This window comes from Spea bombifrons, chromosome 2, assembly GCF_027358695.1.
Source record: "Spea bombifrons isolate aSpeBom1 chromosome 2, aSpeBom1.2.pri, whole genome shotgun sequence".
NCBI lineage: Eukaryota > Metazoa > Chordata > Amphibia > Anura > Pelobatidae > Spea > Spea bombifrons.
Window position 1 is genome coordinate 92410716 of NC_071088.1, and position 27458 is coordinate 92438173.

Consider the following 27458-nt stretch of genomic DNA (forward strand, 5'->3'; position numbering starts at 1 on the left):
GGCCTAGACAATGGCATCGTTTTCTCAATTGTATTGTTAAGAAATACGCACTGCCAAAAAGGAAGCAATGTCGTTTTGGTCCTGTAATATTAGTTCAACATTTATACTGCATACCAAACCAGCTTAATTAACGCAGGGTATAAAATATTGACGTCAACAAGACATATAGATCTGTGCCACTGGCAGATAATGGATAAAAAGTAAAAAGATCTGAGCTTGCATGTTCACCAAATAAGATACAGCATAACCTACAGCATCCTGGCAAAACTAATCAGAGGTTAAGTTTCAAAGTTCTTGCACAGCAGCTTTAGAGGCTCATTTTCATTGTCATTGGGGTAGAATACATTTCAAAATACATTAAATGCACGAGCTTTAGCTAAGAACTTTACAAAGTAGCATTGCATGGAATAGTGACAATGATCCTTCAGCATATTATAACCGATGTACAAATTACTCTCAAAGGTTTAAGACTCTTCTCATTCTTGGCACCAGCTAAAACGGATTCAAGATGAATAATTCATGTTTCATCTCAAAATGTATTATCTACTACTTGTTCATAAAAATATTTTATGTGATTGGCGTATCGGTTCTTCTTGTGTAGTTTTATCAGTAATTAAAAAAAAATTCTTAAATATAGAAGTCACAGCGGAGTTAGTCAACAATTTAGTTTTAATCAGGACAAGACTGGGGATTAAAACTGCTTTAATGCCAGCAGATCAAACGTGGATACACACGACCATGTGCAAGACTCATACATCATGCCTTAATGTACACTCACTGGCCCCTTTATTAGGTACACTTTGCTAGTACCGGGTTGGACCACATTTTGCCTTCAGAATTGCCTTCATTCTTGGTGGCATACTTTCTACAAGGTGCTGGAAACATTGCTCAGAGATCTGGGTCCATATGGACATGAAGACATCACGCAGTTGCCGCAGATTTGTTGGCTGCACATCCATGATGCGAGTCTCCTGTTCCACCACATCCCAGAAGTGCTCTATTGGATTGAGATCTGGTGACTGTGGAGGCTATTTGAGTACAGTGAACTCATTGCCATGTTCAAAAAACTAGTTTGAGATGATGTGAGCTTTGTGACACGGTTCATTATTCTGGTCATAAAGGGATGGACATGGCCAGCAACAATACTCCATTGGCTGTCACATATAAAACAATGCTCAATTGGTACTAAGCGGACCAAAGTGTGCCAAGAAAGTATACTCCACACCAATACACCACCAGTCTGAACTGTTGATACAAGGCAGGATGGATCCGTGCTTTCATTTTTACACCAAAGCCTCACCCTGTCTGAGCCCATCTGCTTCAAGGTTCAACGTGTTGTGCACTCAGAGATGGTATTCTGTATACCTTGGTTGTAACCTGGGCCGGACTGGCCCACCAGGATACTGGGAAATTTCCTGGTGGGCCGGTCGGCCAGCAGAACAACCTTCAAAAGCAGCCGCTGAGCAGATGTGCATAACTGGGGGGGGGGCAGGTTGGGAAATACAAAAAAAAAATTCTCAATCACAGCTTTTATTAAATATGAAATAGTTTACATTAATAAAGAAATAAAAGTAATCACTGTTTTGTTCCACTGAATAAAATGGAACCTTTTCATCTAAAAATGTTTGCATGTCTAATGTATTTAATTTAGTAGGGCCTTTTAACACTTTTAATACAAATAATGTGATAAAAGAATGTTTTATAGTTATTTGTACGGTAAATAGTGTGACTTGGGTATGTATAAGGGGTGCGTGTGGGTATAAGAGCTCGACCGCAAGATAAACTATATGGGGCTGGTCTCCAAATGTTTCCAGGGCTGCTTTTTATTCACAGTCCGGCCCTGGTTTTAACAAGTGATTATTTGAGTTACTGTTGCCTTTCTTTCATCTCGGACAAATCTGCTCATTCTCCTCTGACCTCAACAAGGCATTTCCATCCACACACTGGATATTTTCTCTTTTTCGGACCATTCTCTGTAAACCCTAGAGATGGTTGTGCATGGAAATCCCAGCAGTTTCTGAAATACTCAGCCAGTCTGGCACCAACAACCATGCCACATTCAAAGTCACTTAAATCCCCTTTCTTCCCCATTCTGAAGCTTGGTTTGAACTTCAGCAAGTTGTCTTGACCACGTCTGCATGCCTAAATGCATCGAGTTGCTGCTGTGTGATTGGCGGATTATCTATTTGAGTTAAGCAATTGAACAGGTGTACCTAATAAAGTGGCCAGTGAGTGTATATCCAGCTGGTAGACACACACACACACGGACAGGATCTGCCACACGAGCAGCTAAAAAAGTTGCATTGTGGGCACCATTTGCCCAAATAGCTGTTCATTTCCTTTCATGATTAATAGTGGTTATTTGGCCAGGGTAAAGCACACTCATTCTCAACTGTCTGGGGTCACAGTTACCAAATATACCTTTGTGCAAAAGTCTACAAGTTACAAAATGAATAAGAGAAACTGTATGACCTCTAATGTATGGTATAAGGCTCTTTCAGGGGAACCAACCCCTACAGACAAAGCAGATGATCTTAAACAGAGAAAAAAATGCACCACAGTAAGGGCTGTAAATATCTGGAAGGCACTGCCTATGAGTGTGGTGACAGCAAGTACTGCTTTAGCTTTTTAGATTTCATTATTTTTCATTAAGGAAGGTGTTTAAAAAAATTAAACCGCAGAACCCGAAAACAAAATCTTTTCTGTGCAATAAAATACACGATAAATTTAAAGGAAATAATAAATCTGGGGACCAAAACCTGTTCGTCATGCTCACAAATCTGGTGTACTTACCGTTCTGTAAATTATGTTTTATCGACATAAAACTGACTGATCAGGACTTAACAGCTGTTTATCTTATAAAAGATCAAGGCAGACACAAGAGTTTATATTCTGACAGCAAGAGGGGTATTGGTATTGACATTCAAGATGTCTAAAGGGTGACATTTGTAAGCGGAACAGACTAATTCTGAACATGAGAACACAAACCAAACTTGCCATCTTTAAATAAGACTATGATAACTTTATGTAGCATTAAACACATACAGGGGCCAAAATCAGTTGTCTTACCTTCCCTTTACAGGTGTGGGATTGAAATCCTGCCCAAGGGCAACACAACACTCTTGCGCTGTTGTTCCATTCTGGTAAGATTTCTCCCGCTCAGGCTTAGCGTCACCAGCTCTGCAAAAACTGTCTAAGAGTATCAATTCATTGAAGTCGCTGCTCAGAACTTCATTGGTAACAAGTCCATTTAATCCAGTATGCTGCGGGACCGAAGATTGGGTTCTCTCTACGTCTAGTTTCCGTACAAGCGGCACATCGTTATTGTTTTCAAGGTACATTTTACTATTTGTCAGCAATCTTTGCAACTGTAAATAAAGAGTTTTTGGACATCAGTATCATATGAAATGTTTATTCTGTTGAACAAATGCTAAACTGTAACAAAAGTATAGTAGAACTATAACTACATTATAATGACTTTCAATTTTCAGGTGGCATACTCTGAGATCAGAAATTACCTGTACACCCCTTTTAAGAATTAGTGGAACACCCACTCTCAATCGGTGACAAAAATGCACACTTTCCTCGCTTATTAAAACAAAATACTTTTGTGAACATATTAAGACAAGAGAACGAGACAGCTGCATGGAGTACTGTAAATCTTATTGATACACAGTCCCTTATTTCACTGACCCCCTCCAGACCCCCCCCCCACACAGCTGATCGTAAATGTGGTTGTAATAACAGGTAACCATTGTCTGTGCTGCGTAAGATAGTTTAGTAGAGATCTGTTTTATTTTATATGCACATCTTCTCTACTGGACGGTTAACTAACCATGACATACATACTTCTGCTTCCATAGCCAATTTTACAGAATCTGTTTTCCCAGATGTTTCACACACACAATGGGTTTTCTGGGAAATTTGGATAAATGTATTGCTTTAATATTTTCTAAATAAGAAGCACACTTCTTTAGTTAATTTATTCTTTAGCACACGCGAAGACCAAAGGATATAGTTGATTATATTAAGAAACTACGCCACCAACTTTTCAAGCATATTGTAGCCATAATTTCAGTACAACTTAGGATGTATATAGGCGTATAAAAATAAAACGCATACACAATTTTTTTTTTTTTAAAACATATGTATACAGAAGGTATCTCTACATTAGAAAGGCATTTACAGGCTGGTGTCCAAGACTAACATTCCGAGAAAGCATTTCTGTTTTAAACACCATCTCCGTTGTACCTCATTTTACTTAAGGAAACAAACAAATTAGAGTTTTCATAGGAGAACTAGGTTTCTACAGCATTTTTTACGTTAAGTGTACACCACAAATAGCATAGCATTTGCAACACAAAATCATAGTATATCAAAGCTATAATGTGTCACAAAAACATGAACAAGTGACCCACAAGTTTGACTTTTTAATTAGGTTCCCATAATGCAAGAACGCAGCCAATCTAATAACGAGGTGGAAAAACACCAAACAAATAGAGGATGGAATGTATTATAACTGCACAAGCTCAAATGGTGTGCTCAGCCATCTGAGAAATACTAACATGAAACAGTACATCCAACCAGTTCACATGTAACCAGGCATTTAAAGCGAGAGAAAACATAAAAAGGAGCCACTACTCACTTTAACATGTGTTTTGTCACCTGTGGCCATTGACTGATGCATAGGAATAATTACTAAACCCTAGCCAGGTGGACCAGTTTTTAAGGCTCTAGCATCCGTTTCTGTATAGATTGTAAAGGTTTTACCTCTTAATGAATGTGTAATGGTTACAATTCTAATGGTATATCCAGAGCATGCAGTAGTATAATACAAAATGCCCCTCCGCAATAAGCTGTGCAAAAGCCTCCTCATTACAAATGGCATGAAACATGAAAGAGACAGAAGCTAATAAACATTTTCCATGTGCCAACATTTCAAATGTCCTGTCAAAGGAATATGAGGGGAAGAAACTGTATTTTCAGTAAAGATCCACTATGCAACATGGAAGGGCCAACTCTTACAATGTTCTCCTGCAGGAAGAGGTGAGCGGACACTGCACAGTGTTGACTCAGTAATCATTATCAATTCAACTATCCGGTATACAGGGCCAACCAGAATAATGAAGTTGAATACTGCACACCACTGGGATGTTAGGTAAGCGCTTCATATTTCCAATGCAGTGGTCTTTTAGTGCAACAGTGTTCATTGGCTGAAAACATATTTCAGAGTTGCAAGAAACCTGTTAGTCTCCCATACAAAGCAGGGGTGGATTAAGGCAGGTGGAGTCATTGGCCCTCCTTTAAAATAAGTAGCTATACGCAAATATAACTGCCAACACATTCATATATCGTTGCTTTATTTTCTCATGCCCAAAGTACAACTACTTGTTTGCTTAATGGCACATCTACACACCTCCAGCCCTGCCTACTGCTTGTCAGAGTGGTGCTTCCCATACCCAGGGGCCCCATAGTACAATTAACCATTCTTTGGACTTAAACATTATAAAAATGCTTTCTTACCTCCTCTAATTCTATAGTTTCCATGTTCTCCACTGCTGAAAAAGCTGTAATCTGCCTAGACAAAAAACTTGCAGGCTGAATCCCAGCAAAGTTCACCTGGAAAAGCACTTGGCTAAGACCTCTCAATTACAAAAACCAGCAAATAGTTTTAACTTTTTTACAGAGAGAAAGAATGTGCATTATATCACAGAAATATTTCAGACCCACAGTCAGCACTAAGCTGTGCCAAACCATCATTGTCCTACAAACAGCCTTTTGTAGCATTTTATCACCTGTGCTCAACTCATATCACTAATAGAACTCAAAAGTCATGTGACTATGTTTTAAAGGAGATAGCACAGGGAAATAGTAACTGCATCTTTTTTCTGTGGAATCTGTGATAGGGTAGCTGGATCATTTAACTGCTGCCCTGTATAATGCATGTTGCCCTCAGTTAAGGGAACTGTTCGGTCTGACATACATTTGAATATGATGGCTTTAATGTAGTAAATGTGTCCTCTTTAATTGCTATAAGTACTGCTATCCTACTACATTTTTACTGACATGATCTGATAATGTGGACAACTGGATATGATACGTTCCTTTTATAACCAAGCTCCTTTGTTTAAAAAATGACTAAAATAAAAAAACTTGGACAAATTTGGATGTTTGAGTCCGGGGAGGGCTAAGAGACTACTTTTTGAACATTCGGGGCCACTGCGTTTGTTAATACACCACATAATGCCATCGACATGTTGAGAGTTATAAAACTACAGAAAGCATTTACATCCTGACTAGATCCTTTTTATGTCTTTCATTAGCTCCTTATGTAGACCAAGGTTTTGGTGCTTCCTTATCCAACGAAGAAGTGGTTGACCAAAAACATGCTTGAGAAGAGCCATTGTGGAAGCTTGTTCCCAAGATTTTCTGAAGTGACGCTCTCCAAATAGATATGCCGCACCTTCCTTCACTGCTCAGCCAAAACCTACAGATCTTCTTGGTCCCCCTTAAGAGTGCTGTTAAGTTCGAGCAGAGACAAGGGGTCAAAAAGCACCACTTCCTCCCCCACCAAAAGCTACCTGACTCAGCTTGCCTCTTGGCTGAATAATGGCAGCCCTGTTTATTCACATGTGGTGGCACCCATATTCTTTTATATAAGTGATGAAAAAGGACTGTAGCAAAGCATGAGGCAGCCATGGGACCTGAGGAGTTAATCAAGCTGTCTTCGCACATTCTTACAGAGTACCTAATTACCAGAGAGGGCTACCCATCTTGTAGCCAGGTACTAGTAGAAGGAAGATGGCAACGACGGCCATGGATAGAGTGGTCACCCTGATTCCCTGATTACACTGGTGGGAGACATGGGATCTAGTGCTTCCTCATAGACTATTCATACCACCACCTGGGATGCAGATAAAAGCAGGATGGCAGTTAATCAGAGATCAGTACAGTATTTGCCCGGAGAGTGAGGAATCGCTTTTTGGTCTAAATCATTCTTCACATAATGTTAACAGGGTTGCTAATTTTGCCATTAAGGAAATGTCGTTAGGGATAGCCCTTTTGAAAAACCCATACTTGTGTGCGGAGGCAGTGCTGTCGTTGTCCAGAGAGTGAGGTCTTGGCTATTTCTTTTTGGACCAAATGCTGGACTTGAAACCGTAATTTGGGTTATGGCTGATCGAGAACCCATACCTGCATGTGTTGGAATGAGTGAATATGACAGGTAACAGACGGATACCTGAGACCCAGAGGCTGCTTCATACTCAAGTATATTTTGTCAATAAACCACAAGTTCCAGGACATGTAGAAGGCCATGGGTGCAGGGTGGAAAAGCCTCTTGCACATAGACTGTGTTTCATGAATAAGGGTACAGAGGGAGATCCTGGTCTTAGAAATGCTTATACTACAGCCTGCTGGCCCTTGCATGAGCACGAACAAGGGACTACTCTCACTAAACTCAAACATTTGTTAATGAGTGTCCAACTAGAGGGCAGCTTGCCATGTCAGTCCTTACACAGTGGAAAGCGAAGTTACAACTCTGTTTGCAAATGTACTGGAAAGGGGGGATGATGTAGCAAAGGATGAGGCAGCCATGGAACCTAAAGTGTTAATCAAGCTGTCTGTATACATTCCTGCATAGTATCTAATTAAAAGTTAGAGGGCTAGTGGTCACTCTGCATAATGAACCCTCACTGGTCCCTTTCCTAGTAGATCCATTAGTACCACTGGTTCATTTTTGTCATATATTCTCTAGTTTGTCTTTGAGTGTTATAGTTGGTCCCACTCATTCCCTTCTTATTAGTCCCTGTTTAGAAACCCAGCGTATCTGCTTTAATGTCCTTGTATTGCCTTCTGTCTGTCCTTAAAGCACTTTGTTACCTGAACAAAGTGTGCGTTTTCCCTGCTTCTAGACTGTACTCTGCTGTGTGTTTGGTGGCATGGCATGCCCCCAACTGTCCCAATTTGGGCGGGACAGTCACGATTTTGGGTCTCTGTCCCGCTGTCCCGCCTATCCCTACCTTTGTCCGGCTTTGCAGGGGCAGAGGTAGGGTGAGGCGAGAGCCGTTCTCACGTCAGGTGCAGCGGGGGGCTTCCTCATCGCTACGCGCCAGCAAATAATGCCGAGCGTAGGGATGTATCTTCATCCCTGTGCTCTGCAGCAATAGCCTGCACGTAGTGATGAGGAAGCAGTAAAGCGAGATCTTAAGTGACAGGCCTTGCGCTGCCACCACAGGATGGAGGATGGAGAATGAAGGAAGAAGAACGGTGGAAGAGGTAAGAGATTGGGAGAAAGGGGTGTAATGTCAGTGTATATGAATGTATGTGTTTGTAAGCTTGTGTGTATGTATGGACAGGTGTGTGTAAGAGCAGCATAGGTATTTGTAAGCTGTGTGTAAGGGTAGTATATTTGTATATGTGTGTGTAAGCACAATGCACGTGTATATGTGTGTGTAAAGGCAGTTGTATGTAAGGGCAGTATATGTGTATGTGTGTTTATGAGCAGGTGTGTCTAAGGGCAGTGTATGTGTGTGTGTGTGTGTAAGGGCAGTGTGTATGGAGAGGTATGTGTGTAAGGGCATGGTATGTGTATATGTGTGTTTATGAGCAGGTGTGTGTAGGGGCAGTGTATGTGTATATGTGTGTGTGTAAGGACAGCCTGTGTATATGTGTGTGTGTAAGGACAGCCTATGTATGTGTGTGTGTGTGTAAGGACAGTGTATGTGTATATGTGCGTTTATGGGCAGGTGTGTTTAAAGACAGTGTGTAAGGGTCCTGGAAGGGAGGCTAACATAAGACTTTTTTAATTAAAAAAAAAATCTCTGCTGTTTTTGACTACTCTTCCAATGATACTCAGCATTATGGGGGACACCTGGCTGGCTGAGAATCATAGGAATTGTAGTTCACAGCTAGCATCTGCAGCTTTACTGTTGACAGCCAGCATCATGGAAGCAGTATGTCTGGCTGAGGCTCATGTAAACTGTAGTTAACAGCAGATGATATGACAGGTGTGAATTTAAACTCCCACGATGCCTAGTCATGTGGACACCTCGCTGGCTGAGCATCATGGTAATTGTAATTCACAGCTAACATCTACTGTTAACTGCACTTCCCATAATGCTCAGCCAGCATCATGGAAGTAGTATGTCTGGCTGAGCCTCATGGGAATGCATGACTGTGCTGACAAAAATGTAGCGTGTTTTAAGTAGCGATGCAAGCGCAGCATTGTAAAGTGCAATTGTATTGATGAGTTCCGCGAGAACGATTAAAAAAAAAAGTGTCCCTCTTTCACCTGTTGAAATGTTTGGAGGTATGGGTATGGAGATGTTTCCCAGAGGAGTATATTTAACTGAGGACCAAACAAGGCTGCCCATCTTGTAACTGGGTACTAGCAAGAATGGCCATCGTATACACTTTCTCTGTGGTGTCCCCCTTTCAAATGCAAGGGGGATTCTGTAGAATTACTCCGTATGCATTTTCCCCCACAGCTATTTTTCAGTCACACACATCTATAGCACGTGATAAATTTACTTCCAGTTAGCTCCAGCCCTGGCTTGGGGAATGCAGAAGTGAGAACCATTAGACCACAGAGAAGGACGCTAGCTACAGAGCTGCAATTTATATCTGTGCTAAGTGTTTATCATTATTTTTATTTTAGTTTTGTTTTATTTTTAATTTTCTTCTTTAGTGGGACTGTCAGGGATAGTAAATTGCCCCTTTAAATGTACTTATCTAAATTACATCTAAGTAACATATGCATTCATTAAACTTGCAACAAGAGAAAAAAATCCCTTACCTTTAGGAGAAGCTGTAGCTCCAGAGCTACAAGTCAATGTCCCTCCATGGTCTGGCATTTTATACCACTAATTGACTGCTCTTATTGAAATAAATGGGAATACTTTTCTGTGCATACACACTGGGGCATCTTGTTAGATCCTCGGACCACTTGCCATCATACTATTGGCTGAACACACCTCTTGCACAGTGAATAGCTGACGGTGGAGAAATGAGCCAAATGCGTATGATAAGCATAGAAATTTAAAGGGACAACTCAGCAATCATATGCATTAAAGTGCATGTAAGACGTGTGCATTTGGATTCCTACAAATGATATTTTTTTTCCATTTGGAAATGTAGTGTTTTCATAAACTCTCCAACGCCACTGCTGGTAAAACAAATGAAAACAAAGGCAAGATCTCAGAAATGTAGTTAATATTGTGATGCACTGTGTGTTCTGACACCTTTCTATCAGAATCAGCATTAACTTTTTCAGCAATCTGAGCTACAGTAGCTCGTCTGTTGGATTTGACCACATGGGCCATACTTTGCCCCCAAAATGCATCAATGAGCCTTGTTCGCCCATAATTTTGTCACCAGTTCACTGCTTCTCCTTCCTTGGACCACTTTTCATAGGTACTGACCACTGGACACCGCGAACACCACGCAAGAGCTGCAGTTTTGGAGATGCTCTGACCCAGTCGTATAGCCATCAAAATTTGCCAAAGTCGCTCAGATGCTTATGCTTGCCCATTCACTTTACTTCTCAGTGGTCATAATGTTATGGCTGATCTTTTAGGGGTCACTGCCTTTAGGCAGTCTTCCCAGCTCTCACTCAGGATCTAACTCTAGCAGCGATTCACACCACGTCTGTAATGTATATGGTCTACTTCATACAGACAGCATTACAATACAGATTGTACTGAGGATGATGGCTTGATTGGCAGTAATAAAAGACTGCATGATCAATGGAGAATAACAAAAACCTCATGGTCAGTAGGGGGCATTTCCATTAAAACCATATGACTTGCTCTTCTGGACCTAGATGCATTGATGGTCTTTCTCCTTTATAATAAGTTTGCTCTGTGCTATTTAAGTACTTTCTATGAATAATTCCACCAAGCATGATATATGCTCTTTTTTTATCATTATGATTTAACTAAAGAAATAGCCCTGGGTGTGGAGATGTGCTTGTATCACAGTGGGTAACCCTTAGCGCATGGTCAAAGAAGCACATTTAAAATATATTTCATGCTGCAATTATTACATAGATAGTAATTGCAAAAACTTGACACATCCTGAAATAACTATGTAGCTATAATAGGAAATGTAACATAAAATGTAATACAGAATAAATAAGTACGCACTTAGCAGCTTCTAAAAAGATGAACAGGATTTATTTTTATTACAGGTTAAAATGTATTAGGATGCGTAGAACGTGTTTCACAATTACTAGTAGTTTAATAAGGCATTTTATGTCTGACAAATGCCAACCATTTTTTTGGTCCATGCCAATTTACCGTTAATAAAAAAAAAAGCTATTTGGTAGAAATAGGCAGGCTGACATTGTCCCTTGTTGAAGGGTTTATTAGCAGCCCACCATTCTGCTTCTAATGAATATACTAAAGCATCTTGTTCTAACTGCCAAAGAAGCGAAAAATTACATTTCATACAAAATTCATTTAAATGATGAGATGATTATATTAAAACATTATGGCCTTGTTCGAAAAAGTGCTGAATTGATTAAAATCCTTTTTTTCCCAGGCCAGATAATGAATGTATGATTGAAAAAAAAAAAAACATTTTTATTCTTCTGTACCAAAAATGGAATATAAAAAAAGAAAATTACATGTTTTGATTTTGCTTCTCAGCTTCCTATAAAAGAAACTAGATTCTATCCATTAAAATGTAAAAATAATTTTTCTTCAATAACATTTCAAATGAAAGCACACAACCTCATGGTCTGAAATCCCTGTGTGCACTTGATGCTACGTTAAACATATCTATGTGGGTGTTCAGTATTTTTGACATTAGATCCACCTTCTACTACATTATGTCTTTTTATCACTAAGCAAGGCCAATCTTCCATATCTCTTAACCTTAGATGGGCAATCACTATATGCATTCATACTTTTACTAGAGGCCATAGTTCAACACCAATCAGACAAGTGGAAGAAATGGAAGCAAGACTCGGTATCAAAGTTATTCCGCTCTTATGCTCTTTAAGTACCGTATTGGCTCGGATATAGGCTGCCCCCGTATATAGGCCGCACCCTAAAAGTTTGGTGCTTTTTAAAAGAAAAAGTTTTTTTTAATAGACATGCTGCCACTCTGCCCCCCCCCCGAGATATGCTGCCACTCTCCTATCCTGTATCCTAACCCTGTTGCCTGCCCGGCGCCCGGAACTGCATGTCCCGGGCGTCGGGCGCTAGACCCCGAATATAGGCCGCACCCACACTTTAAAGACTTAAAGTGGGGGGGAAAAGTGCGACCTATATTCGAGCCAATACGGTATATACCATGAGTGTTATTCCTCATGATGAGTTTAAGCACTCCCGCTAAATGTATTGTTAAAGAGTGGTGTACAAGAGTAGTGGACAAGGTTAAAATGAATACGTTCAACAGGCAGAATGTGTTCAATCTTTTTTGACCCACATTTGGAGATATTGGGATCTCGGATAAACCTCTATAGTAAAGAAACCTTAGCAGATATGACCGTTTATGTTTCAGTTACTATGGTCACAACCTATCAGTGCCTGCTTTTGTGTTCCTAGCAAAAATTATTGAGACAAAATCTGAACTGACTGAATAATAATTTCTGGGGTAGGTTTGGGCACTCAACAGTATTAAAATGTGAAATTCAACACCTCAGGTAGAACAGCACATTTAAATATGGTGCATCTTAAAACTAATAACTTTAATAATAGTACTGACCAGATTCAGATTGAACACAATGGAAAATTATAGTAAACTATCCAAATTTAGGGTCCGGCATCAACATATTTCCAATAAACATGTTTGATAGGAGCAACTTAATGAGTATTAATTTTAAGTTGCGAAGTCAGTATCGTCAGAAAAAATAGAAATCTATTGTCAATAAAATGCCTGAGACTGCAGCAAAATTATATTCCCACACATAATTTAGTCAATTGAGGGTTCAAACAGTGAAGAGTAGATCTACATTGTAAAGACTTCATACGGCTACTGCCAAGTTGTCCACCATGATTAGATCTTGTAAAATAATGAGGTAATTAACTTTAAGACTTGTTATTCTCATTATTGTCATGTAGTTTATATTGTTATACTCATTATTGTCATGTAGTTTTTATTGCTTGTTTTAAAACTGATAGTATCATAATTTACTAGTACTAATGCAAATTTTAAAAAGAAATGAGTACTGTAATATAAAAAATACCTTTTTATTAGACTAACATTCCACTACTAGTACTAATGCAAAACAAATGAGATTTTATATAATGAGAATAAAAGGCAAACGTGAGAGATGAATGTATCATCCTAATAAAAACAAGGGAACAACTTGGTGATAACCCTGTTGGTAAAATTAGAGGGACACTCTAGTGCCCCAGGCAACGACCTAAGCTTATTTGTAAGTACCGCAATTACTTTATTATAAGAAGACCCCCAAACTTTGGATCTTAATAAAAGAAAAAGCCTGAATAAAAGGCAACCATATTGGAAAACAAATCAAAACCAGTTTTTGGTTTTGTTGCTTTACATTACATTACATTTATTTTTAATGCGCCTGCAGATTCCGCAGCGCTGTTACAGTCATAAGATCAATTTAGAAACACATACAATAACACATACAATAACAAACTGGTGCAAAGGAGAAGAGGGCCCTGCGCTTGTGAGTTTATAATCTAGTCGGTGGTTTAGGGGGAAGTGAGACAATAGGAGAGGACTGCTTGGATGGGGATGAATTGATCTGGTTCCGATGATGTGTTGGAGCTGTTGATTGTTCAGATGGCTTGATTATGATGATGGTTGGGAGTAATGGGAAGGTTGTACGCTTCCCTGAACAGGTGGGTTTTCAGAGAGGTTTTGAAAGTTGCATACGAGGCAGAAAGTCTGAGGGAACGGGGAAGGGAATTCCACAGGAGGGGAGCGGCGTGGGTGAAGTAGTGAATACGGGAGTGGGAAGAGGTAACAGTAGAAGATAGACGTAGGTTGTGAGAGGAGCGAAGGGGTCGGGTAGGGGTGTATTTGGATAGGAGGATAGAGATGTAAGGTGGTGCAGAGTTGTTGAGGGCTCTATAGGTCAGGGTTAAAAGTTTTAATTTGATTCTGGAGTGTATAGTTCGTCAATGAAGTGATTGGCATAGTGGGGCAGCGGATGAGGAACGGCAGCAGAGAAAAATTAATCTGGCTGCAGTGTTGAGGATGGATTAAAGCGGTGAAAGGCGGGACAGACCAGTTAGTAGGGATTTGCAATAATCCAGGCGGGATATCACACATTTACTCTCTCACTCCCGCTCAATCTCTCTATCACACTCTCTCGCACTCTCTTTCAATGTCTCCCTAGATTCTCTGTGACCGCTTCCATCTCCCCATCTTCTTTTCCACAGCTCAGGTTCTTCTCTTGCCTCTTCTTCTTCTTTATTCTTTGTCTGCTTCTTCTCAGTATCAGCTCCATTATCCAGTTACTTGTGCAAAAGGCCACCTTTTTGAGAAAGTACTCCACGAAGCCAGGATTTTGCAGATGAATTCAGGGAAAAGGAGAAGCATTTCTGTATCTTATAATCATACAGTGGAGTATCAGAAGGGCAGCAGATCATAGGAGAGAGAGGTAAAGTTTTATCTGTAATGTAGGTTGAGATGTATACAGATCCGATGTATGTTAGCAACTTTCATTAGCATAAGAAAATGATTCTATTAATTAGAAAATATGTAATCTTTTTCTTTAAACCTGTAAAATTTCAATTTGTTCGTCCAGAGATTAACTTCCTTGGTCACGTTTTCTATTGCTAAAAGGCAAACATTGAAATAGATCATCTCTGACGTAAATCATTTTGGGCAGAAAGCCTGGCAGGCCTCACTCCTCAGTTGACAAGTCAGATGAAAGCTTCCAGCATTTACAGTTTAAATTCCTATTCATATATTACTTACAAAACACACTTGAGTCATAGGATGTAGCCTGCAGTAGTCCAGTGTCTGTTTAAGCTATGGCCCATTTACAATCTCTATTGTAATAGCCTCCAGTAAAATTCTGGTAGTTCATCACATGGCTTAACTGAAAACCTGCTGCTCCAAGTATGACAGAGGCACATAGCTCAATCATGACAACAAAAATCATGTTTATAGCAGGTTCTCATTACATATATATTCATATATATTCATATATATTCTTATTTTCAGCTCTGACAGATTTGTTCATTTTTAGTTATATTTTATACTTGTGACTTTGAAGTCCTATACACAGATGGAGATGCTAATTACAACGGAAGTTTCAGGTTATGTAGATTGAGAGTCTGTTTACTGATTTCTAATACTTATTCAGGCACCGTCAGGGTTATGTTGTTATGTTATGCTATGTTATGTACAGACACAGGCAAGCAGGAAATCAGGACTGTTACTTTAGTTTGCTTCAGTAACAACACGCACAAGATAAGCTATAAACACAAGAGATGCTAACGCAACAGAACAAATGCCCAATTTCACTATGCTGCCATGTACTGGAAAAGAGACTGCATAACACCCCAATACATAACACTCCACAGAGCACATTTCCACTGATCTAGAATCCAGTGGCAGTGTACTCCACAATTCTTCCGCTAGTGTGCAGCTGTTTAGCCATGGAGACCCATTTAATGAAGCATCTAATGGACAGTGCTCATGTTGATTCCAGAAGCAGTTTGGAACTCTGTAGTGAGTAATACTACAGAGGATAGGCAATTTTATGTGCCATTTGCTTCAGTACATGGCAGCCCCATGGTTTATTGCAGGGACGTCCAACCTGGGGCCCCGAGGGTCAAATGCAGCCTGCCGGACTTCGAGGTGCGAACCGCATGAGCAGTGCCGTACTGGCCCACCGGGAAACCACAAAATTTTGCGGTGGGCCGGCAGACCAAATTCAAAGAGGCCGCCCGGCTGCAAAGTTCAAATCAGCCATCGTGCAGCTGTAAGACCGCCTCTGCCGGATGCTTTAACTTCATTACCACTTTAAACACGTGACGTTCGAGGGGGCGGGCTCACACAAGGTGTTCCTCGTGGCAAGGAGAGGGTCATCACATCGAGGAGAGCAGGAAAAAAAAAAACCTAAAATGTAAGTATTACCAATGGACATAATATAAGTGTAATTTCTGCTAGCTTTTGCTACTGTGGCTGCTTGTGCATGATAGGAGTGTCATTGCTATATTAAATATATATTATTACTAACAGCAATCACACTCCAATCATGCCCAGGCAGCCAGTACATGCTGGATCCTAAGCATCATAGAAGTGTGATTGCTGTTATTAATCACACTCCTATCATGCCAAGTCAGCCAGTACATGCTGGAATCTGGGTATGCCTGGCATGATAGGAGTGTGATTGCTGTTAGTAATCATATATATATTTAATGTAGCAATGAGACTCCTATCATACACAAGCAGCCAATACATGCACATGATCTACAACCTCCCTGTGCCCAGCCCCCCCACTTACATATCTATCACATGCAAATTCATTCATTACAAACATTAATTCCCTCATTCACGTATACTCATTCATACACTCTCCCCCACCCTTACCTGAACTGCAGATCTTCCAGTGTCTCTTGCAGACTTAAGCAGGGGCGCTGTCTCCCTCTGAATTGCTCGCAGTCTGTTTGAACTTCTCTTGACCTGCCCAGGGGAACAGGAACGGAGTCACCTGAGGTGGCGCGCATTCAGGTGACTCCGCTGGGTTCCTGCGTCCCCTCGACGGAGCAAAAGACGCTGCTGAGCAACACAGAGGGAAGCGGCAGGGCCACTGCAGATGATTACTTTCGGGGGGGGTTTACACATCGATGCCGAGGAGTTAAGATTCTGTCTATTTTATTTATTTCCAAAAAAGGCCACCAAAATCCTCAGCACCAGGCCCATGATGCTCCTAATCTGGCCGTGCCCCCTGTATGTCAACCATCTTAAATCCATCTTGTACCCACAGTGTGCGCCAGCCTTGTTCAGTTTGTCCACTGCTTTTTTCATTATCGCCAAATTAACCCTGTGTTAATATGCATTATAAAGCTAAAAGGCCATATTTTCTCTCAGTGAAAAATGAGTGCTGCCCACCCACACATACATTTCTGATGAAGTGACCCACTACAGAAACAATTTGGACACCCCTGAGCTATACCATCCTTGGCCATTAAAGAACACTTTTTTGACGGATGCATAGATTCTCTTCAGTCATCAGGAAGTTAATAATAGAAATAGTACACCTAGCTGGGCACCCCCATTTGTCATTAACAATCCTAGTGCCATGTCCCCATGTTTAATTAAAAACCTCCACTTGTACTATGCCTATCTACCCTCCACTTGTACTATGCCAACTACAATTTTGAACCCCTAACATTTCCTACGAAGCAGCACTCTATCAGCGATAAGTAAAAATTAATTTCTGTAGTATAGTGAGGCTGCCAAGCTTATATTGCTGTGTGCTACCATGGTAACTGTGGTAATGTAGTTAATAAAAATAGAGGCAAGCATGAAAGAAAAAGTCCCATGAAGGAATTAATGACTATGATGTCACAGGTGTCCTTGAATGAAAATAGAACTTCTGCTCATAGGAGAAAAATAATGGGGAAACAAATATTTTTTTCTTTTAACATTATATCATGAGATAGGGTACGGTGTTTGCCTTCACAAGGTACGTATGAGTAGCTTCACTTCTCCTGACAAAAATAATATATAGGTTTTCTTAACTCAAGTGTAAGCTGCTTATAAGGCTGTCTCCTAAATGTCTTAGCCTCCCCGCGGGGAAAAACAGTGTTTCCTGACCCCTGGCACTCAAAAGTTTAAAGAATGCCCTTACCCACCATCCTTATAGCCCTGTGTTTTTAATTCAAAAAGGACCCCCCTTCATTACCATTGTGCTCACATATTTGAAAAAAAATGTCCTCTCCCTGTTGCATCATGTCCATTTATATCTAATGAAAAACACTTCAATATTTATTTAAATAATAATTTAAATACATTTGCAGGATAAAAAAAATATTGCAGGATAAAATATTGCAAGGATTTGCAGGATAAAAAAATAAAGGGATCATAAAATGCATAGCTTGGAGGGAAAACATAGAGAGGAAAGCTGTAGTAGAAATATTTAAATACTTAAAGACATTAAACAAAGTACAGAATTAAAGCTTATCTGAAAGATGGAGACATGTTACAACAAGAGGTCATAGTCTAAAACTAGAGAGCCAGAGACTTAGATGTAATGTGAGGAAGTGGTACAATGTAAGGAAAGTGGTAGATAAATGGAACAGACTCCCAGCAGAAGCTGTGGAGGCTAATACGATTAAGGGTTTTAGCATGCATGGGACAGGCATAAAGCTGTCCTGACTATGAGGCCGGAAGAGGGACTTACCTAGAGCATTTTCCACCTGGGGCTGATCTTGTATGTGGCTCCCCCACACTTTTAACTGCATGACTACTATTATGATTTCATGATCCAGACATTGACAGTGGTGCAGCATAACTACTATTACTATATACTGAAGCAGACATTGACAGGAGTACAGCATAACTACTATTTTTATATATACTGAGGCACACATTGACAGTGGTACAGCATAACTAATAGCATTATATGCTGAGACTATGGTGACAACATTAGCCATGTTTTCCAGGACGCATATCAATTTTACATATTGCTAACCAGACAAGATAAAGTGCTCCCATGCAGTATGGATTATGTATAACTGACTAATTGGTTCCCGTCTATGCATCCCACATACTGCAGGACAGCACTTTACCTGTGTTGGTCACCAATATGAAAAGTTTATACATGTCCTGGAAAGCTTGGCTGATATCGTCACCATAACTGAGACAGACATTGACGGAGGTATACAGTGATACGAGTTATGCTGTACCACCGTTAACTAGAATGTAAGCTCGCAATAGCAGGGCCCATTCTCATTTTGTGTTGGTTTGTTATGTGATTATTAACTTTACTGACTGATTGTAACAACAAAACGGAATCTGCTGACTCTATATTAATAATAATGCCTGGCTCATTATATAGTAATGGGAGTTATGATCTACTTTATAGCATAATTCCAATCACTACATACTGAGCCAGGCACCTATGGTAGTACAGCATGACTCCCAGCACTATACACTGAACAAGACATTGACAATGGTACAGCATAACTCCCATCACTCTCACACAATTACTAATGCTTTCTTACGCTCTCTTCCTCTTAATGTCTTCCTACCTTTCCTCACATTCACTTTTCCTCCTGCACCTCCTCCTCTTTGTTCTTCCTCTTGGCTCTTCTTATTCTGTCTCCTTCCTTGCAGTGGGTGCGGCTTCAGTGTTCTGCGCATCGATTAACAGACCTGTATTTCCCTTGATTGATTTTAAGCCGGTAAGAGGGAAGAGATCTTTGATCTCCCCAACCGAGCCTGCTCCTCTAGCGGCGGACATTATATAGTCTGTCTCTGGAGGAGTGAGCAACCAATGCCGGCCTAGTGGCACCCCCGATGAGTGACACCCGGGGCAGACTGCCCACCCCTAGGTATGCCACTGGGCTAGACGAACAACTGATTGGGGTTTGAGTCCTTACATCAGTAGAAATTAGCTTAATGACTCTTATCTGCCTTCAAATTCCATGTAATGTACAATTACTAAAAGATCATAAAGTGTAATTAAAGTAAAACTGATTGAGAAAACATGGTTGAAATTTCTTGTATTGTCTTTAAAAATGACAATACCTAATTTAAGTCATCGCAAATTGTAATTTCACAGTGATAAGTTTATAGACCATACCATAGAAAAAGGATTTAATGGTTACAAACTGTGGTGTGCTTGGCATCTTATTACAAAACAATGCATGAAATTACAATTTACAGGCTTTATTGAACCCATGTACCCAAGTAACTATCCTTGTAGATAGGATTATTTCTGCATGTTATCGGCATCATTTTAAGATTGACATTCCTTTATTTTGTTTGTTTTGGAATGTTAAATTATCAAGGACCATCCGACATGAAACAATACTAAATATTAAAATGCATAAGACTTCTAATGGACAAAAGGTAATTTGTGTTTAGTGCATTTATAACATTTATGCTAACACAGTGACTGTGTCTTTGTGTCTTTATTTTCTTCTTCCATACACACCATTCAAAACTATAATTCTATTTTTGCATGTGAAAATGACCCCAGCTAGTTACATACACAAAATAAAAAACACTTAAAAATATCAGCAGCTGATAAATACATAGCTATAATTTTACCAATATGCTATGCTCAATTTTTTTTATCAAGCATTTTCATTTTAAATTAATAATCTATAACATATATGAACGTTGTCAAAATTAAATGTTCGGCTGTTCTGTTTTCTGTTTTGTCAGTATAGATTCCTGTCTGAGACATCTGGAGTAATATATACCCTTAGAATGCACGATGTTCGACTTGCTATCCTGAATATGAATTCTTAATGACATATAAGCAAGGATCTTTGTAGCACAGCTGTATAGCTACAAAGTGCAATGCTGTTTAAAATGAATCTTAAATTAATGCTAGATTGAATCCATTCACGATAGACTCCACATAATTATGTTTTGATTAGCAAGAAGCTACTGTGGAACTGTAGCTCAAACAAATTATTTGTTATTTTATCATCAACAATACACAGAATTTTTTTTTGCCCTTAGATCACTTTAATGAAAGCAATTATCATCACATACTGGCAAACCAGTAACTCACATAACTACACTGCATTCATCAACCCATGCTGTCATATGATTAGTCCAAATGAAACAATTTACTTCTATTCCCATAGACAAGTTGGAAGTAAGTCATTAAATTTAAAGTTTTCTAGTTCAGGAAATGTGAGCACATCCATCATGGTTAGAGCTGTACAGCAATAACCTAACCAGGAAAATTGGAGCAACCCGATCTACACACTCGTAACACATACTTCATAATATGTTATTGGAGTTTGTTCTATTTTTAGTTAACGATATTTAGATCCAATGCTTACAATAGTGGAATGTCCCGTAGAGGTATCCAAGGGTTGAATGTAGTGCATAGGGCCTTTTCTCTTTTTATAGGTTCTGTTGTAAAGCTTTATTATAAGAATCTTAAATACATGCAGTTACTCTACGTTTGATTTCAGAGAGCCATTTCAGAAAGCCATTTAAAGCACTATTTAAGCATTTGTGAATTGTAATGCCTTATTTGCCTAGTGCAACAAATAGAAACCTTCTACTAAAAAAATAATTCTGAGAAATGTATTTCTTGTTAATATAACTGTATGTTCACTATTAAATTAGTCTATAGAATATTTCAAATAATAAATTGACTCACCAATCTTCAAGGTGTCCCAATTTTGTGTAAGTTTAAATATATAGGCAATTCTTATCCATTTTGCCCAATATATTCTTAGATTTTTTTAAATGTTACAAAATACTCTAATTTAGGCAAGTGTTTTTTATTAAACATAGTTCATAATAAAAAAACAAAAATAATTTAAAGGGGTGATTTATTCATGACCAAGTGCCATATGCAGTGCCTACATTTTATTTTCTCTTGAACAAGCGTAACTAACCCAACAAGAAATACCAGTAAGGCCAATCAAGAAAAGTATTTACTATGATAGAAATATCAGATATAACCATTCCTACTACTCCTATAGGAACATCTGAATCATATAATCTTTTGGTCACATATTAGTGGGTGCAAGCCACAGAAATAATTCAACAGAACTTAATGCTGCTGAACGCAAATGTCACCACTTCAAAACCTTGAGTGGAGTTTTTCTATGCCGATTTAACTTAGATAAATATTTCTCCCTATTCATTCCTTCCAACAATTCCTTTAAATGGGCGTGTTTCCCGCCCGCTGACATCAGTGTGCGCCCCTGGCTGCCTCCTGCCAGGAAAGGCTCCGGGTAGCCTGAGCCCATAAGTTCCCAGGTTACATAGTTATATAGGCTATGCTATAAAAGGCCAATTTCATTAAGATAAGCTTTACAACATATTAACTGGCATAAACTCTTTAGTGAAAAAACACTGAGGAAAAATGGAATATCTTCAACCAAATATTAGAAAAGTACATTTCTCAGTATGCACCATTGGGTAATAAATATAAAAGAAACAGATTGAAACCAATGTGGCTTAGTGGGTAAGTAAACCAATAAATTAAAAATAAGAAAATGGCTTTTAAAGTATTTAAATGAGACAAATTAGAGGCATCCTATATAAGATATAAGGAAGCCAATAATGCATGCAAAAAGGCAATTAGATGAGCTAAACTAGAAAATGAGAGCAAAACCAACCCCAAAAAATTCATGAATCCTAAAAAAACAATGAGAACAGAGATGGGTGTGTTAGTTAACGAGGACCAGGAAAAAGCAGAAACCTTAAATACCGATTAAATACTTGATTATAAAACAAGGTTTTTATCAGAGCAGTGAGCTTAACTTCTGTGGCTGGGAAAGTATTTGAAGGGTTATTAAGGGATAATATTCAGGAATTCATTGGGAAGACCAGTGTTATTAGCAAAAATCAGCATGGTTTTATGAAACATAGGTCATGTCAAACTAACCTAATTGCATTCTACGAAGAAGTTAGTAGAAGTGTAGATCAAGGTGTTGCGGTGGATGTAATCTACTTGGCTTTTGCCAAGGTGTTTGACACGGTTCCACACAATAGGTTAGTATTCAAACTGAAAGAAATCGGTTTAAATGCAAATTCTAAGTTTGTGATGATCTCAAAATAAAATTGCACACAATCCCAGGGTGAAGCAGGCATAAGCTATTGTACACATTGAAGGGTAACAGCTATGCAGATCTTAGTTGAGATGAGCAAATATACTTAAGTAAGATTCTGTATTATAATGTTTGAAGTAAACACAATTGCTGATGCGATACTGTTTTTGCTATAATGATTGTAACGGTGCAAACAGGTTTGCTTTCTTAAGTAACCAAACAGTATGTTTAATAAGGAAGTATATTGAAATTGTTAGTTTTAAGTTTGGCAAACAACCTAGCTGTCTTACAAAAATGCTCCCATTTCGTAACATTTTTATCTTGTGTACTCTTTTATCGTTTGGAGTTTTGTGTCAAATTTGCATTTGTTTAAAATCTCTTGCTGTGAATTCATTATTCTCGTTATCTCTTGTGTCGTCAACTTTGGAAACCAGAATAAAGTTACCTTGCCTGTAATTGTAAGTAAAAAACAATCAACACAAAAATATTTTATTTAAATGCATGTGTCTATATACACAAACAAATGGCTCTTGGGTCTCCAAACTCACAGCTAACTCCCTAATTATAGTAAAAAAAATATTCTCGTATATGTTATATAAATGATGATTAAATAAAGCAGCCATCATCATAAATCATTTATGTTGTAGTTAGTTCCCATGCATTAGAAGGTATTAAAATAGAACCTTTTTAATAGTTTTTCATAATATTTTACTTTCAAAATAATACATTCAACCAAATATTTTAAATCATGTCACAACATAGCAGAATCAATATTATAAAGTATTCTTTGATATTTACAAAAACTGTAGTAAAATAGCTCGTTAAGGTACATGTTAAAGTTAAAACAGAGAATCTGAGTTTTTATGTTCATGCGGTATTGGCAGATGTCCCAGTTTTAAGGCATAGATAAATTATCCATGAAGCAACTTCGGACAAATATTTGAGCTGTAGAGATGTTAGAGGTATTGCCATAAGAAACTGCACTATACAGTGCCCTCCATTAATATTAGCACCCTTGGTAAATATAAACACAAAAGACTATTAAAATAATGTATTTATCTTTAACCTTTTGATCTTTCCTTCAAACAATACACAAACATACTTTGCTCTCATGGATATCAAACAATTGCAAAAACAACACAGGTTTATTAAAAATAAATGTAAACATATGTGTGGCACAATTATTGGTACCCCTGTGAATTCATATGAGTAAAATATATTTGAAGTATATTCCCTTGGGTATTTTACATTTTTTAATACATCTGAGTGACTAGGAACAGGAACTTCTTCAACCATGACTTCCTGTTCCACAGGGGTATGAATATTAGGTAACACATAGGCCCATGTCCCTTTCATCACAATGCATAAAACCAAGGAATAAAGCTGTAAAGAAAATAGTGAAAGCATTGAAAATGCCCATTTCTAGTCAACTGGAAATGTTCTGAATCAACATGGAAGAGGACATGAGTCTATATTGTCTTAACACAGTGTGAAGAGGATGGTTTTAGTGGCCAAAAAATCTCCAAGGATCACAGCTGAAGACATTAGTTGCATCTTGGGGTCAGAAAGTCTCCAAAACTACTATACTATGTCACCTACAAGACAACAAGTTGTTTAGAAGGGTTTCCAGAAAAAAAAGCCTCTCATCCAAAATCAAACTCAACCGTCTTCAGTTTGCCAGAAACTACTGGAACTTCAAATGGGATTGGGTTCTATGTTCAGATGAAACAAAAATAGAGCTTTTTGGGAATAAACACCAGAGGTGGATTTGGCACACACAGAGAGGTAGCCATATAGAAAAGTACCTCATGCCCACGGTTAAATATTGTGGAGACTCTTTAATATCTTGGAGCTATTTTTCTGCCAGAGGACCTGGACATTTTGTTAGGATGCATGGCATCATAGCCTCAGATATTAAATGAATACCTGAGTGCCTCAGCCAGACAGCTTAAGGCAGGACAGTGATCCAAAACATACATTAAATTCAACATAAAAATGTTTTTACTGACCCTAAAATCAAGGTCCTACTATGACCATCCCAGTCCCCTGACTTGAACCCCATAGAAAACCTGTTGGGTGAACTGAGGAGTACAGTCTATCAGCGTCGACCTTGAAATTTAAAGGATCTTTAGAGATTCTGTATAAAGGAATAGTCTCAGATCCCTTGCCGTGTATTCTCTACCATCAAACATTGGGAAAGAGCTACACACCAGGGAGTCAGAAGCACCAGTAAGTTTTTTTGGGGGGAGGAGTGTTAAATGGGGGCATAAGGCACTTCTGTAGGCAGAGTGCTCTATGAAATGCCTTTTAACCCCTGTATGCCACTGTGCCCCATGATATGCCTTTTAACCCTCTAAATGCCACTCTGCCTCCAGAAATGCCTTTTAACACTCTATATACCACTCTGCCTCCTGAAATGCCTTTTACCTTCCTATATGCCACTCTGCCCCATAATATGCCTTTTAACCCCCTATATGCCACTGGCACACATGGCATTTAGGGGGTTAAAAGGCATATCATGGGGCACAGTGGCATATAGAGGGTTAAAAGGCATATCAAGGGGCACAGTGGCATATAGAAGGGGTATAAGGCATTTCTGGGACAGAGTGGCACATGGGGGTAAAAAGGCATATCATGGGGCACAGTGGCATATAGAGGGTTAAAAGGCATATCATGGGGCACAGTGGCATATAGAAGGGGTATAAGGCATTTCTGGGACAGAGTGGCAAGCCTGGGGGCAGATGTGCATAACTGGGGGGGCAGGTTGGAAAATAAAAGGAAATACAAACAAAAAAATATTTCTCAGTCATAGCTTTTATTAAAAAAAATATCTTACGTAGTGTACATGAATTAACATTTACTAATAAAACTTTTTTTCTTATATTCAGGCTTTTTCTTTTTTCCTAAATTAATATTCAGATTTGGGGGGGTTGTCTTATAATCCAGCAAATATGTTACTTAACATTTTTATTTCTTTTTTTTCCTCATATTTGGCAAGGGTGTCAATATTAGTGGGGGCCCAAATTTAAAGGGAAATTTAAGTGTCCCAATGAGCCTTACCAACAACGATTACTTGTTAAGTTGTAAATACTTTTAATATGCATTCATTAAACCTGTAAAAAAAAATTACAATACTTACTTTTTAGGAGAAGCTACACCTCTAGAGCTGCAACATAACACCCCATTGTGACCCTGTTTTTGTCAAAAAGTAGACTATTGTGGGCCTTAAACGCCTCACTTTAGTAATGTGGACCACACACGTCTATAGAGAGGTGAACAAGGGCTTTGCTTATGCAGTAGGCAAGTCCGGCTCTTCTCATACACAGCTCCACAAGATAACCCCAGAATTTGGCACACACAAAGCTCAGCTTGCTTTGTGCCATACATTAATACATTGGCTAATCCATAACCTCTCAATAATTCAGGTGTCCAAATTGGAAAACCTTCAATAAAGGTGTGGTTAGAGGGGGGCATGGTTTGAGGTGTGGCAAGGGAGGGACAACCTGCCTACCTTACTTACACAGCCACATTGTCTCGCTTTAATGTGTCGCAAGGTGGGCATGGTGAAACTATAAATGATGTTTGTGGTGCAAGAGTACATCAAAGCATCTCCCAACCATGCCCATGAGCCCCACTTACCCCAAAAGCCGGATACTGTGGGTGTTTGGCAGTACAGTGGGATGACTGGGAGATATGCTAATGGCTGAAATGGGATGCTTTTGCTTTTGTATTAAAAATAATTGAAGTCCAAGGATAGGAGGTAACTAGAAACTGCAGGGCCCCAGTGCAAAAATTGCCAACGGGCCCCCCAACTTCACCAAGCAACATGTCCCACAGTGTCACCTTTGCCCCCAAACAGCTTGTGAATACCTCCTTTGCCCCAAGCTGCTTCAGTGCCCCCAAACAGCCTGCCCATGCCATCTTTCCCCTACCGGTTCAAAATTTGTTTAGAAAGGGCCCTTCCGACCTGTTTTTTTTTAAAGCAGTACGGAGGGACAGAACATAGTGTATAAAACCTGCGATAACCAAGCAATCTTCACGTGGGTAAATGTAAGGATTTCCAATCAAGGGTAAAAAGTTTTGTCATCACATAGTTTGCAAAAAAAAATAATACATGAAAAAATCATGAAAAAAAATGAAGGTGCTCTTCACGATCAGTGTTACATGTTTCATAGCTATCCAAAATCATTCAACGGTGATGCATGATTGTTTTTACAAAGTGGAAATTGCGTTTTTCTGATACAAGTGATAACTTTCCAGCCAAGCTCAACAGCTGCAGCTTTTATTAACTGAAATCTCAGTGTGTTCAAATTTTGTATTATAGAGTTCATACCTTTTGAGGCTACCAAAGTTCAGTTCAGTTTTGCCATAATAATGGAAAATAAATAAATACAGTAAATAATTTAATGCAGATATTGTGCAGAGGGGTTATTTTGGATTTTAGACCAACAGTGATACTTGTGTCCAAGTCACATTCGTATATTCTCGTATTTTTGTTTTATTAGATGATAAACTTCATTAAGAGTGTAATTTCCAACAAAACTTTTTTTACATTTTTGTAAGGAATATATTTTTGGGTTGGAGGTAGTAAGCCAGAATAAAATCCATTAATGCATTATGTAAGTGTAACCGTAAGATGTGCACACTCCAAGCAAATGCTTATCAAATACAAACAACATGTATTAATAAACACTTGATGCGTGAAATACTACAGGTATTTTGAAATTTAGAACAATATAACTTAATTAATTGAAAGGCACACAG

At 38.9% G+C, this 27458-nt stretch overlaps 1 protein-coding gene across 1 annotated transcript in view; it reads right to left on the reverse strand.

The window, feature by feature from the left end:
* The window catches only part of OCA2 (OCA2 melanosomal transmembrane protein), a 101813-nt gene that overhangs the window by 73498 nt on the left and 857 nt on the right, over positions 1–27458 (reverse strand). The window contains exon 2 of the mRNA XM_053455190.1: positions 3070–3368. Within this exon, the coding sequence (XP_053311165.1) occupies positions 3070–3341 (272 nt within the window). The 5' untranslated portion in view covers positions 3342–3368. The remainder of the gene's footprint in view (positions 1–3069; positions 3369–27458) is intronic.